Raw genomic sequence first — 14,650 nt, 5'->3', positions numbered from 1 at the left:
TTTAGCCACCAACGATTTAAGCCAGTCAACTCATTTTCACTATTACATAAATAATTCAGTATATATAAACAAATAATTTAAATGTATATATATGTATACCTTGAACGGCTGGCAAAAATCCTCTAGCTGAACCCTCCACGAGGGTGCCGGCTGGGCAATGGACACTGCATTGTCCCGGTTGTTACCGGGTGATCTAGTGTCACTTGCTCGACTTGGCATTGCAGTGTCTAGCTGAGACGCGGCGTATGGAGCCATCTGGGACTAGTGACCAGGTGACTCCATGCCCGTATCATGGCTAGAGGTTACGCTTGGCGGGGAAGCATAAAACGCTATGGGGTGGTTCTCATATAAATACAACTAACCAGCCCCAAACCAGAGTGTCACGCGACCCGTGCTCATTGGCTAGTTTGCAGTCGGGGTTAACTGACTGTATTATCACGGAGCCTCATCGATACCTGGCCGCCTCGATGAGTGTGTAGGCCTTACCGTGTCAATGGGGGCTATGGCACGGCGGACCTCCTTTCCCCTACACTCGTGGGATCTATATGTCCAATTCTAAAAATAATTTTTCAAGGCGGGAATTAACCGCAACACAGCTAGCAGAGCGGATGGAAGAGGAGGCTCTGGACCAGGGTGGTAACCTTCAACTGCGCAGAGGCAAAAACCCTCCACCCAACAGTGCCACGCCCAAGCGGGGCTCGCCCCCTAGGCACAGCACTCCAAGGGAGGCAGGGGTTTTCACACCCCAAGTGGTTGGTGGTACAACTACCACACGGACGACGTTAGGGCCGGGCGGGAGTGCGATGCATAGCAACGCACGAGCTTCAAGTCAGCGGGCCAGCACCACTAGACCGAGAGCTGCGTCGAAGGGCTTAACTCTGCCGAGACCGGGGGAACCAGGTGGCATGGACGATCCGCTGAGGCAAGGACTTAGCGGAGCCGGCAACAGATGGTACCTAAGGTATCTCGAGCGGGGCCTAAAGCCGGAGGAGGCTCGACGCAAAGCCGGAGAGCACAAATGTAAAAATGTGCAACCAGTGGCCAAGGCGGGGGGGGAGGAAACGGGTGGGCGCAAGCGTCAGCTGCACCAAACGTCGCCACAAGAAAACCCCAAGGCAGTCCCCAAAAAGCCCAAGGGTAGGGGCGAGAGTCATGCAGAGGTCGGGCAAGCACCGTCCCAGAGCATGAAGAGACCGCGGGTGTCTTACGCCAGTGCCACCAAATCAGTAAAGGTGGGCATCACGGCCACTGACTACCCAAGTAGACTGCTGGCCAAGGAAGAATTGACCAGCGTAGAGACGATGTTGATCAGGGAGTTGAGGAAAGGGTGGAGCACCAGCCTCAATTTCAACAACATCAGATTCAGGCCTGGTCTGATAATAGTTGAATGCCGGGACGACAATACCAGGGACTGGCTGGTATCCGTCGTACCCAAGTTGACTGCGGTAGAAGGAGGTGCAGCTCAAAACCATGTTATGGGGGAGCAGCTTCAGGAACTAGAGGTAGTCTCAGCTCACTTACCGCGGTCATCAGGCGAAGAGGAGCAAACGTCCGTGGACCTGTTGAAGAGTCAGAACTCTGACCTTCTCCCGGACACCTGGACGGTGCTCAAATGCACCGACACAAGTGGGGGAAAGCTGGTGACCCTGGGTGTAGAGCAGCCTGCTCTACTGTTGCTCCAGCAAAACGGTATGCTCTTGAGCTACCGTTTTGGCCAGCTCCCATGTCGGCTGCACAAGAAAAAGGGCGCAGCAGCGACAGCGACACCCACAGCCGGGCCTAGCACCGAAGTGGCTGTCCCCGATGCAGTCAACACGGCCGAGAGGGAGGCATTAGCTGAACTCGAGGCTGAGGTTGACAGCGCATCACTGGGAGGCCTAGACCTGGAAGGGCTACAGGTGGGAGAGTCGGAGGACGGCAAATCCGAAGACGAGCAGACGCTCGTCCCAGACAGCCTGGACGACAGTCTAGAGCTGTCGGAGGAGGAGCCAGTCCTTTAATAAAATGGAGAGCACCAGCGTGGCACAAGTCAACCTGCACCACGCGAAGGCAGCCTCGGCTGTCATAGCGAGGTTGACTACCAGGCTGGGTCTGGGGCTGGTGCTCGTCCAAGAGCCGTGGACCGTCAGAGGAAGAATCTGCGGTCTGAACGACAAGAATGTGCAGGTAATAGCAGACTGTCGTGAGACTAAATCAAGAGCATGCATCTTGATAAGTAAAAACATAAAGTTCTTATGTCTCTCCCAATTCCTCAGTAAAGACCTGGTAGCAGTGCAGATCACTGTCGGGTCGAGCCCGGGGAAACTGGTAGTAGCATCAGCCTACTTCCCGGGAGAAGATGCGGAGGCACCACCACCTGAGGTGCAAGCACTGGTGGACCACTGCAAGAGAAGAAACCTGCCACTTCTGCTGGGGTGTGATGCAAACGCACACAGCAAAACGTGGGGCAGCACAGACGACAATAGCAGGGGTGAGTACCTTCTCAATTATTGTCTAGAAACAGATCTAAGCGTCTTAAACGTCGGGTCTGAACCGACGTTCGTCACCAAGAGCAGAGCAGAGGTCCTGGACCTAACGATAGGCAACAGGGGACTCTCCGGGCTTATTCAGAACTGGAGAGTATCCCAAGAGCCGTCAATGTCGGACCATAGAATAATTCTATTCGACATTAAGGAGGGCCTAGCCTTCAATAATAAGATAAAACCCGAGAAGAACTGATTGGCTGGCGTTTCAGGAAATTCTCGATCTAAACTTGAAGAGACTTAGAGTCAACTCTAGAGTGGGCTCAAACAGAGAGTTAGAAAATCTAACAAATGATTTAAATGAGATATTAGTAGACGCATACCATGAGAGTTGTCCAGAGAGGGCAGTGACCTCAAGAAAGGACAACCCTTGGTGGAGTCAGGAGCTAGAGAAGCTGAGAAAAGAAGTTAGAAAACTGTTTAATACAGCAAAGAAAAATGAGAGCAGCTGGGTCCATTATACTACCAAGCTTACAGTTTATAATAAAGAGATAAGGAAGAGCAAGCGAGCCCACTTTCGCAAGTTCTGCACCAACTTAGAAAAGACACCACCAGCAGCGAGGGTGTTCAAAGCGATTTCAAGCGTAAGAGGCATTCAAGAACTCTGCCTAAAGAAATCAGACGGCACTTTCACGGAGAATGAGGAAGAGAAGGCTAGACTTCTACTCCTAACACATTTCCCCATGAGCAGAGTGCTGAGAGAGACGTACACACAAATAGAGGGGGAACCAGAATGGACTGCAGCCAGAAGGCCAAACTGGAAAGTAGCCTCAGAAATAGTAAAAGATCACAGGATACGGTGGGCAGTTGGCACATTCATGCCATACAAGGCTCCAGGCGTAGACGGCATATCACCTATACATCTACAGAAAGGACTGGAGCTGCTAATGCCGTATCTGATCAGAATATTTAGGGGCAGTATAGCACTAGGGCATATACCTAGTGCCTGGAGAGTAGCCAGAGTTATCTTCCTCCCAAAGGTTGGGAAGAAAGACCCCTTTCAACCCAAATCCTTTCGGCCGATAAGTTTGACCTCTTTCCTACTCAAAACCCTTGAAAAGGTAGTGGACAACTACATGAGGCTTACGTACTTAGTAGAACGTCCTTTACATAAGAATCAACATGCATACAGAGCAGGCAGATCTACTGAATCAGCGCTAGTAGAGCTCACGAGCTCTCTCAATAGGTCAGTGAAGGCTAAAGAAATTGCTTTCGGCGCCTTCATGGACATAGAGGGGGCTTTTGATAACACGGCGCATAACGTAGTAGTGAGAGCACTGACCAAAAGAAAAGTAGAAAAAGGACTAGTGATGTGGCTAGAACGCTTACTAGACTCCAGGATAACAGGATAGCAGAGGTGACAGTGGGTACCTTAACAGTCAGAGCCCAAACTACAAGGGGATGCCCGCAAGGTGGTGTTCTATCACCACTCATGTGGAGCATAGTAGTTGACGAGCTCCTTGAAACTCTTTCAGACAACGGATTTGAATGCCAAGGCTATGCCGACGACATCACCATTGTCTGCAAGGGTAAATATGAACACACATTATGTGAAAGGGTCATGCTGGGACTAAAACTAAGCGTGGAATGGTGTAAAAGCGTGGGGCTGAATATAAACCCAGCCAAAACCACTATAGTTGCTTTCACCAATAGATACAAACTAGAATCGCTGATACCAATTAAAATCGGAGATGCGATAATACAGCTTTCCAACGAGGTCAAGTATCTAGGGGTAATACTAGATAGTAGGCTAAAGTGGAAACGCCAATTAGAAAATTCTACCAGGAAGGCAACCATGGCTCTAATGAACTGTAGAGCTCTTTCTGGCAAGAACTGGGGTCTCTCCCCCAAGATACTCATGTGGATGTACGTAGCGATGGTACGACCAATAATTAGCTACGGTGCGGTGGTATGGGCTGAGCGAACAAAACTGGTATGTGCGAAAAGGTCTCTGAGCAAACTTCAGAGACTTGCCTGCACGTGCATATCGGGAGCAATGCGCACATGCCCGTCCGCAGCATTGGACGTATTACTTGGGTTGCCACCACTGCACATCTACATAAAGCAGTGTGCGAAAAGAGCAAGTTTTAGAATCCAGGGAAGCGTGCAAGTATGGGAGGAGGGGAATACCTCTACTCTCATAGCTCAACTCCCGCAGGACGTAACAGATATCAAATATAGTTTCACTAGATTCTTTAATACTGAAATAAGTAATAAGACAGAATGGAAAGGCCAATCTAACACCTATAATGTGAAAACATATGCCATTAGGTGGTATACAGATGGGTCACTCACGGAAAATGGGGCAGGAGCAGGAGTCTGCGGACCCAAATACAAGTATTACGAGCCGCTAGGAAAATATACAGGCATTTTCCAAGCGGAGATTCATGCTATAGAAAGATGTGCTGCTTTCAACATGGAAAGAGGATATATAAACAGGGACATTGCCATCTTCTCGGACAGCCAAGCAGCAATCAAATCACTGATTGCGCACAAGGTAGTCTCAGGACTAGTATGGCAATGTATAGACTCACTCAACAAGTTTGGTAGAACCAACAGGGTGACCATTTACTGGGTCCCGGGCCACGCCGGTATTCCGGGAAATGAAATTGCTGACGTACTAGCCAGGAAGGGAGCAAGCTCTGCTTTCTGGGGACCAGAGCCTTTTTGTGGGCTTGGGACAAGTTATGTTAACAGAAGCATAACTCTAGAAACTCAGCGGGAGAGCGAGATCTGGTGGGAAAAATCGATAGGAGCCAGACACAGTAAAAGACTACTGGGCGGCTATGACACGAAACGTACCGTCGAGTGTCTAAATCTGAGCAAAAACTCGCTTAGGATAGTTACAGGCTTCCTAACGGGACATTGCAGAATGCGCAAGCACCTACACAAGTTAAAAATTGTGGACGATGCCTTGTGTAGACTATGTCTAGAGCATGACGAAACTCCAGAGCACCTACTGGAGGAATGTCCTGCTCTCTGCAGAGTAAGATTTAATCAGTTGGGGATTCCTACCCTAGACACAAGACAGATGAGGAACTTGAAACCAGGACAAATTTTGGCTTTTCTGCACAAAATAGGGCTGGATAGGGAACTTTAACTCATCTACCAGTGGGAGGCACAATAGATCTTTTAGGTCGCAGCGCACTTACTCCAAACAATAATATAATAATAATAAGTTTATTTTGTTAAATATTTTTGAACAATTATAATATCAGTGATAATAATTTAAATATATGTAGGAAATAATTTTAAATAATTAGCAAATTTAAATAAAAAAATTGAGAAAACAAAAATAGTCAAACAAAAAGACAAAATAATCAAAACAATATATTAAAATAGTGAAATTTGACTGCTAATAATTTGAATTCATGTTCGATAGGATTTTAGATTAAAATAACGAAGAAAAAAAAGAAATCAAAATATTCTAAAATAGATAATCTGAATTCCAACTATTTAGTTGAGATTATTTCTAATTTAAAATAAACTGACTAAGTAGATAAATAATCGAAATAATAATAAATAATGGGAATATATACTCAAAAAATTATCTGACTTCTTGTATAATCCGAATTAGATTATTATTGAATAATTGAGATTATAAATTGGACTAAGTAGATAAATAATACAAAACGATAAACGAAATAATAATAAATAATAGGGGAATATATTTAAAAAATAATCTGACTACTTGTATAATCCAAATTAGACTAATTTTGAATAATTGAGATTATTTCTAATTTGATGTAATTAAATTAAATAATTATTCAATCCATAGACGAATTTCTGGAATGAACTTGGACGGCTCGTCGATATTTGCGAGTTCGAAATTGTGGAGAGTTCGAGAAAAAAGGAAATGATTTTATCTTGGAACTATGCTCGATTCGAACTTGGATGGTTCGAAGATATTTTCGAGTTCGAAATTGCTGATTCTATCTTGCGAGTTCGAAATTGCTGAAAGAGGAAATGATTCTATTTTCGGACTATGCCAATTCTTGTTCGATAACCTGCTTTAATAATTCATACTTAACTGCTATGGATTGGGATTGAGATTGGGATTGGGACTGGAATTGAAAGATGTGAATGCGTTACCTTGATGCAGTCCTCGTAGCTGGGCGGCTGCTTGGTGGTGCCATTGGGTGGCGCGGCCATGGCATTGGTATACATGGAGCTGGTGTCATACGGACTGGGCAGATTCACCAGATTGCCATTGGCAACGGATGAGACAGCACCAGCGCCAGCTCCTACTCCATTCGGTGGTGGTGGTGGCGACTCCAGATCGGCGCTGCTAACGGCGCTCAGGAGCTGCGCTGCATGCAGAGCCTTTTTTGAGGCAGCGCTGCTGCCATTATTGTTGTTGTTGTTGTTATTGTTGCTATTGCCCTTTTTTGAGCTCGCCTTGCGACGCAGACTGCCCATGGGCGGGCCATCCAAAGCGGCGGCAGCATCGGGACTGCTGCCCTCGATGAGTTTGGCCTTCTTGGCGGCCTTTTGCTTGGCCGACTGGCTGCTCTGCTTGCCGCCGCCGGCAATGACAGTGGGCTGGGTTATGAGCTGCGGCTGCTGTCCCGGCGGTGGGGAGCCAATCATGGACTGCGGCGTTGTCATGCTGAGCATTTGTGGGGAGCGCGGCACATGCTCATCCAGCAGACGCACAATATCATGATGCAGTCGCTCGCTGGCCACGTCGCGCGGCAGGCGATCCATATGATCGGTAATCTCGCGATTGGCAAAGTTATCGAGCAGCGCTTTGCAGGCCTCGTAGCTGCCCTCGCGTGCGGCCAGAAACAGCGGCGTCTCGTCCTTGTCATCCTGCGCATCCCGATTGGCATGATGCATGAGCAGTATGTTGACCGCCTCGGTATTGTTAACAGCCGCTGCCCAATGCAGCGCCGTCTTGCCGGAATTATCGGCGGCATTAATGTCCGCATCGGCGGTAATCAAATCCTCGACCATGCCCTCGATAGCCAAGCGTGCGGCAAGTATCAAGGGTGTGGTGCCGTCATGCATGCGCGCATTTAAATTGGTGGCACGATTGCGCAGCAGTATTTGGAACACGCCCATGGCGTCGGCGGCGACTGCGGCATGCAGCGGGGTGCGTCCGGTATTGTCCTGGCAGTTGGCATCGGCGCCAGCATCGAGCAGTCGCTTGGCGGCGTCGGCGCGCGCATAGCGCGAGGCCAAATGCAGCGACGTTTCGCCAGTCTTATCCATGGTGGCATTCAGCTCGGCGCCCTGGGCGAGCAAATCGCTGATGACCTGCGCAGTGCTGTCCTCGTTGATTTCAATGTCCTCGCCGCTATCGAGGCCGCCGCCGCGCACAGCGGCAATCATTAGGGGCGTTAGACCGCACGGACCACGTGCGTCCACATCCAGTTTGTTGCCATCCTGATGCGCCGGCGGCGTCATAATGGCGCGCACATCGGCCACATCCAAATGCGCCTGCGACCAAACACGCTGATCCGCCTCCTCATACTCGCTCACCATGGTGTGATCACTGGCGTAGGCAACGCTGCCTGTATTCTCGTTGAGCTGGCGCTGTCGCTTGGCTTGCGGCAAATCGGATTCATCGTCCGACCAGTGCGCCACACTGGGCGGCAGTTGCGCTAGATGCGCCGCCTGCTGCGAACTCAAGCCCTGCTGCTTGTTCAGATTGCGCATTTCCTGGCCCAGCGCATCGCGTCGCCGGCGCGACATGACAGCAGCGGCGGGCGCACGAAAACCTTCGGGGAACCAAGTGACGCCATGTGCGCGCTTGCGCTGCGTGCTCAGCACCATGCCGAAGAATGCCAAAGCCAAAATAACCAAAATGATGCCAGTGATGACGTATTTAACATTTGCTGGCTCCGCCAGCGTGTCATCCTCGCCGGGATTCTGCACGCCGCGCACACTGTAGATGGGATAGCGATTGGCAAATGTGTGCTTGGACGCACTGGCGGCCAGGAACTCTGCCGCTTCGGTGGCGCGATTGAAGCACTCGGTGCACTTGCGATTATCGATTTCCAAATAGATTTGTATGCCCGTCTGGCCATTGCGTTCGGTGTACAGAATCTTGTGCTTGCGCCCGAAATCCGTGTCCTGTATGTCTGGCAAGCGCGCAGCGCCCTTCCAGCTAAAGATCATGTCGTTGCCCAGTGCGTCCTTCTTGACGCGCACAGTGGTGCGCAGCACGTGGCTCATTTCGCGCAAAAACTGCGCCTGCTGCTGCCGAAACTGATGCATGTCCATGAGCATTACGACAGACATGGCGCCCTCGGCAAGCTGCGGCGATTGCTCTTTGACCTCGCAGTCCAGCCCATCCCAGCTGCACTCGGCATTGTTGCAGCCATAATCGCAGTGCCCATCCCCGTAGTGCTTCTGGCAATAGGTTTCGAATATATCCGCGCAACGCTTGAGCTTCTGCTCGCAGTCGCGTCCGTCGTAGAGACACGCGGCATTGTTGCACTCCTCGTTGCATTGCCCATCCATGAACACGCGCCAGCACTCGTTGGCTGTGCAATTGGCCCACGGATTGATGCCCAGCGAGCAGTCGTTGCCATCGAAGTTGCACGCATAGGAATTGCACTCGGGATTGCACACCCCGTTGCTTTGCTTCTCATTGCAGCCGCGCTGCTCGCACAGCTCACGCTGCTGCTGCAAATCAGCAGCAAACTGCTCCAGCCCCAGCGTGGGCGTGGCATGTGCGCGTCGCGTGGTGCCTGCGTAGCTGGCATCGTAGATTTCGCAGCGTTTGCCCGTCCATTTGGCCGGGCACAGGCACTCGTAGTCGCCCAGCAAATTGATGCAGCTGGCGCGCTGCTGGCAAGGATTGGACGCACACTCGTCCAGCGTGTCCTGCTCGCAGTGCTGGCCCGCAGTGCCGCGCGTGCACTCGCAGCGATAGCCGCCGGCATCGTCAATGCTGCACTGACCCGCACGACACGGATTCGAGTCGCAGTCCTGGCCACTAAACTCGCAGTTCTTGCCATAGAAACCCTCGCCGCATAGACAATGATGACCCGCCTGCTTGGTGCTGCACACGCCGCCATTCTGACAAGGACTCTGCGCACAAAAGTTCACCTTATGCTCGCAGTGTCTGCCCATGTGCCCAGGACGGCAATTGCAATGATAGTTGTTCACCAGCTGCACGCAGTCCAGAGTGCCCGCATTGGCGCAAGGATTGCTCAAGCACTCATTGATGTCGCCCTCGCAGCGCGCGCCCACAAACCCGGGCGGGCAGGCGCACTCGAAGCCACCGACGCGATCTATGCAGCTGCCATTGTTATGACAAGCGCCCTGCACGCAGTCGTCGTGATTGAGCTCGCATATGATGCCCAGCGTGCCGGGTGGACAGCTGCAGCTGAAGCCCTGCACCAGATCGTGGCAGGTGCCGCCATTCTGGCAAGGATTGGGCGCGCAGTCGTCTATGTTGAGCTCGCAGTTTTGTCCCTGAAAGCCTTGACGACAGCTGCACTCGTAGGCGCCCACCAGGTCGCGACAACTGCCGCCATGTTGACAAGGCTGTGAGGCGCACTCGTCGATGTCCTGCTGGCAGTAGCTGCCGGCATAGCCTTGCTGGCAGTAGCACACATGGCTGTTGCCATGATTCTTGCATGTGCCATTGTTGCACAGCTGCTTGACGCTCAGTCCCTTGCGCAGCGCCGCATCCTGGCAGCTAATGGTTTGCACATCGCACAGCTTGCCCGTCCAGCCGGGCGCGCATTTGCAGCTGAACTGATGCTTGAGCTGGGAGCAGCTGGCGCCGTTTTCACATGGAGATTGGGCGCACCAGTCGACATAGTCGCCGCACTGCTTGCCCGTAAAGCCGCTGGGACAATGGCAGGTGTACTCGTCGCGCTGCTCGTGGCAGGTGGCGCCATTGAGGCAAGGATTGGAGTCGCATTTGTTCAGCTTGTACTGGCAATTGGCGCCGCTGTAGGTGGCCAAGCAGCTGCAGTTGTAGCCATTGATGCCGTCGATGCAACTGCCGCCGTTCAGGCAGCTCGACTCGGTGCAATCCTCATCGTTGGTTTGGCAATTGATGCCGCTAAAGCCGAGCGGACAAGTGCAGGTATAACTATTCACATACTGCCGACAGGTGGCGCCATTCTGGCAAGGCATGCTCAGGCATTCATTGATGTCCGTCTCACAGTGTTTGCCATCGAAGCCGTCGACGCACAGACAACTAAAGTCACCAATGCCGTCCAAGCAGGTGCCGCCATTCTGGCAAGGAAACGAAGCGCAGTCGTCGGTGTTTATGGCGCAGTCGCGTCCCTCGTAGCCTTTGGTGCATAAGCAGCGATAGCTCCCGGGCACATTCAAGCAACTGGCGCCATTGCGACAAGGCGAACTAAACGCGCACTCATCGATGTCCTCGTCGCAGTAGCGTCCTGTGTATCCCAATTTGCAGCTGCAGCTGAAGTCCAAGAAATTTGCGCTGGGCGTGCACTTGGCCTCGTTGCGGCAGCGATTGCTCGCGCACGGATCCAGCTGCGACTCACAATTGGCGCCCGTGTAGGGCACTTTGCACACGCATTTGTAGCCATTCACTTTGTCTATGCAGGTGCCGCCATTGGCGCAGGGATTGCTCAGGCAGTCGTCTATGTTCGTCTCGCACTTGTGTCCCGTGTATCCGGGCATGCATTGGCAGCTGAAGGCGTTGAGCTTGTCGAAGCAGCTGCCGCCATGCTGGCAAGGATTGCTGGCGCACTCGTCTATGTCCTGCTCGCAGCGCTTGCCCATGTAGCCGGGCGGGCAGTGGCATATGAACTCGTTGATGCCATCCTCGCAGCGTCCGTCGTTCACGCACGGACTCGACGCACACTCGTCCACATCGCTCAGGCAGCGCGCGTCGTAGAAGCCGCGCGGACACTCGCACTTGTAGCCATTGACCAGATCAATGCACACGCCATTGTTGGCGCACGGACTCGACGCACACTCGTCCACATTGAGCTCGCAGTGCGGACCGGTGAAGCCGGGCACGCATTGGCAGCTGTAGCTATTGATGCCATCGATGCAGCTGGCGCCATTGTTGCAAGGATTCGAGTGGCATTCGTTGACATTAATCTCGCAGTTCTTGCCGCTGGTGCCGGGCAGACAATGGCACAAATAGCTGCCCACACGATCCACACAATGGCCACCAAACTGGCAGGGATTCGATTCACATTCGTTGATCTGCTTCTGGCATAGATAACCCGTAAAGCCGGGATCACATAGACACTTGAAGCTATTGTCGCCATCGATGCACTTGCCGCGATGACACGGATTCGAGTCGCAGTCATTGATGTTCACCTCGCAGCTGGCGCCAGTGTAGCCGGGCGGACACTCGCAGCTGTAGCCGGCAATGAGATCATGGCAAATGCCATTGTTGCGACACGGCTGGGACTGGCAGTCATCGATGTTGGTTTGGCAGCGCGTCCCTGTGAATCCGAGCGCGCAGCCGCATTTGAATCCATTGATCTTGTCGTGGCAAATGCCGCCGTTCAGGCAGGGATTCGATTGGCATTCATCGATATCGATTTCGCATTGGGTGCCAGTGAATCCGGGCATGCAAACGCAGCGGAAGGTGCCGGGATCGTCCAGGCAGCTGCCCTCGTTCTGGCACGGATGCGACTCGCATTCGTTGATGTTTGTCTCGCAGCGTGGTCCGGTGAATCCTTGCGAGCAATTGCACACAAACGATCCGGGCGTATTCACGCATATGCCGTTATGTTCACAGGGTGAGCCCTGATCGCACTCGTCTATGTCCTCGGAGCAGTCGACGCCCTTGTAGCCAGTGGCGCAGCTGCAGGCATAGCTGCCATTAATGGGACTGGTATCGCATATGGCATCGGCATGGCAAGGATTTGAGGTGCATGCATCGTCCAGATGGCACAGCAGTCCCGTTTTGCCCGCCGTGCAGCGGCAATAGAAGCTGCCAACGCCATCGATGCAGGTGGCGCCATTGAAGCAAGCCGCCTGCTGGCAATCGTCAATGTTCTGGCTGCAATCGCTGCCCGCCCACCCATTGACGCAGATGCAACTGTAGCTGCCATGCGTGTTGGTGCAGGTGGCGCCGTTCTGGCAAACCGAGGGACGCATTGCGCACTCGTCCACGTCCGCATCGCAGTAGCGTCCCGTGAAGTTCGGTGGGCAGTTGCAGCGATAGTCATTGATGCCGTCCACGCAGGTGCCGCCATTTTGGCACAAATGTCCAAAGCAGTCGTCAAAGCTCGATTCGCAGTTTTTGCCTTCGAAGCCTGCAAAAGTAAGATATACAGTTATAAACAGTTGCAAACGCACTTTAGTTTTATATATTGACAACATCTGACAAACGCATGCACATAATGAAATTAAACTTCATTTGATTTGCGCTTAGTTTGAAATTTTGCTTAAGCTGTGTTTGTCTTTGCACTGCATATGCGCAACTGACTTTCATACGCGTAACGGCTGTAGCTTGAAACACCCTGTTGAATAACATAACCTGCCGCCACAAAAATACTAAATTCAAAACGGTCACACTTGTGCAACCAACTGTTTGTTTGTTGCGTGCGCGCGCCTGTGTGCAAGTATGTGTACAATAAAATGCATTTACAGATTTATGAACAAACACAACACACACATACATCATAAAATGCTTCAATAAACGAAAACGTTTACAGCGACGTCGACGACAGCAAACTTGCTCAGAGCGATACAAAAAAAAAGTGGTTGCCAGGCAATGCGAAGCGAGCGCATAAAACGCAGACAGCGCTTAAAATATATGTATGCTTGTTTGCATGTGCATGTGTGTGTGTGTGCGCGCATACATATATTTTATGCAGCTGTGTTGCACATGTTTTGGCAGTGGCCAGGGTGGTGGTGTGTAGAGAGAGAGAGCGATCGCTCACAGGTAAATGTAAACAGCCGGCGCTCTCAATTGTTTGAGCGCTGGCTCTCTCTCTCTCTCTCGATTTGGTTTGCGCCTGCGGGGCCCACAGCCCAAAAATGTAAAAGACAACAGTGCGCGGCGTCGTAGTCGCTGCGCATGCGAAGCGAATGAACAAACAAAATGTAGAGAAATAAAATAGACGCTCGCTCGCTCGCTCACTCGATCGCTCACTCGATCGCATGTGTATAAGTATGTGTGTGTGTGTGTGTGTACAACACGTCTTTGGTTGTTCTTTCCCACGGTCTCATATCTGGCCCAAGCAGGCAGGCAGGCAAGCAGCTATCTGAATGCGCGCCAAAGCAAACGAGCGCAACAACAACTGCGCGCTTGCTCCCCCGTCTACAGCAACAGAGCAGCAACAACAAAAACAACAATAATGAAAAATGTTGCTTATGCTTGTGCGCTTCGGACTTTAACTTTGCTCATTGCGCTTTACTTTGTTGCTTCGTTCGAGGAATTAAATCGCACTTTATGTTTTGCTGCTCCCCCCGCCGCTTCGTCTGTGTTGTCTTTGTAGCAGCAGCAGCTGCTCCACCCTTTTGCCCTAATATAAGACAACAACAACATGCGCTCTCACTTGCTCGCGCTCTCGCTCGCTCTGTGTGCATTGAAAGCTTTGGCGCTCTCTCAGTTGCGCTGTTGCTGACTGCGCTGCTCACCCACAGTTATTTTTTTTTCTCGTTTCTTTGCTTGTTTTAATGGTTTTACTTGCTTGGTCGGTTTTTGCTTTGCTTTTTGGTCTTAAAAGAAGGGCTCAAAACGCACATACAAACTGTAGCGTGCCCCGCCTGCTGCCCTTTTGCTCCACAAGCTTGCGCAGTCACAGCCGCAGCCCAGTTATTGTCATTGCTTTTGTTGTTGTTGTTGTGGTTGTGCGACTGATCAATATTGCTGTTGTTGTATATTTTTTTTTATTATTATGTTTATGCCTGCATGCATGTGTGTGTGTGTGTGTGCGCGCTTGTTTGGTTGTATGCGTGCAGCTAATGGGGGGAACTGCAACTTGTTGCCTGTGCGCGCCTTTTGGATATAGAGTGGCATTTTTTATTACGAAAATAAACCAAGGCAGGGCCTTTCAGCATCTGCGGCTGTGCCGCGTTCTGTTGCACATATGCATGCACTTTGGGTTGCATGTTCGTTTTACTTTTCACGCCGCGTACTACAAGCTGCTCTCACCCAGTCACTTAGTGGCACTTTGAACTCCAAACTGTGCTCCAGTGACTCTCAAACTGTGCACACG

General features: G+C 51.4%; 1 protein-coding gene across 1 annotated transcript in view; it reads right to left on the bottom strand.

Moving 5' to 3' along the window:
• Positions 1-14,650, bottom strand: part of LOC108606575 (neurogenic locus Notch protein) — a 50,354-nt gene that overhangs the window by 6,623 nt on the left and 29,081 nt on the right. Inside the window, exon 6 of the mRNA XM_017996795.1 lies at positions 6,615-12,739. Coding sequence (XP_017852284.1) covers positions 6,615-12,739 — 6,125 coding nt within the window. The remainder of the gene's footprint in view (positions 1-6,614; positions 12,740-14,650) is intronic.

Source organism: Drosophila busckii, chromosome X, assembly GCF_011750605.1.
Source record: "Drosophila busckii strain San Diego stock center, stock number 13000-0081.31 chromosome X, ASM1175060v1, whole genome shotgun sequence".
Taxonomy (NCBI): Eukaryota; Metazoa; Arthropoda; class Insecta; order Diptera; family Drosophilidae; genus Drosophila; species Drosophila busckii.
Note: the sequence above shows the minus strand (reverse complement) of the source record. Positions and strands in the feature narration are given on the sequence as shown.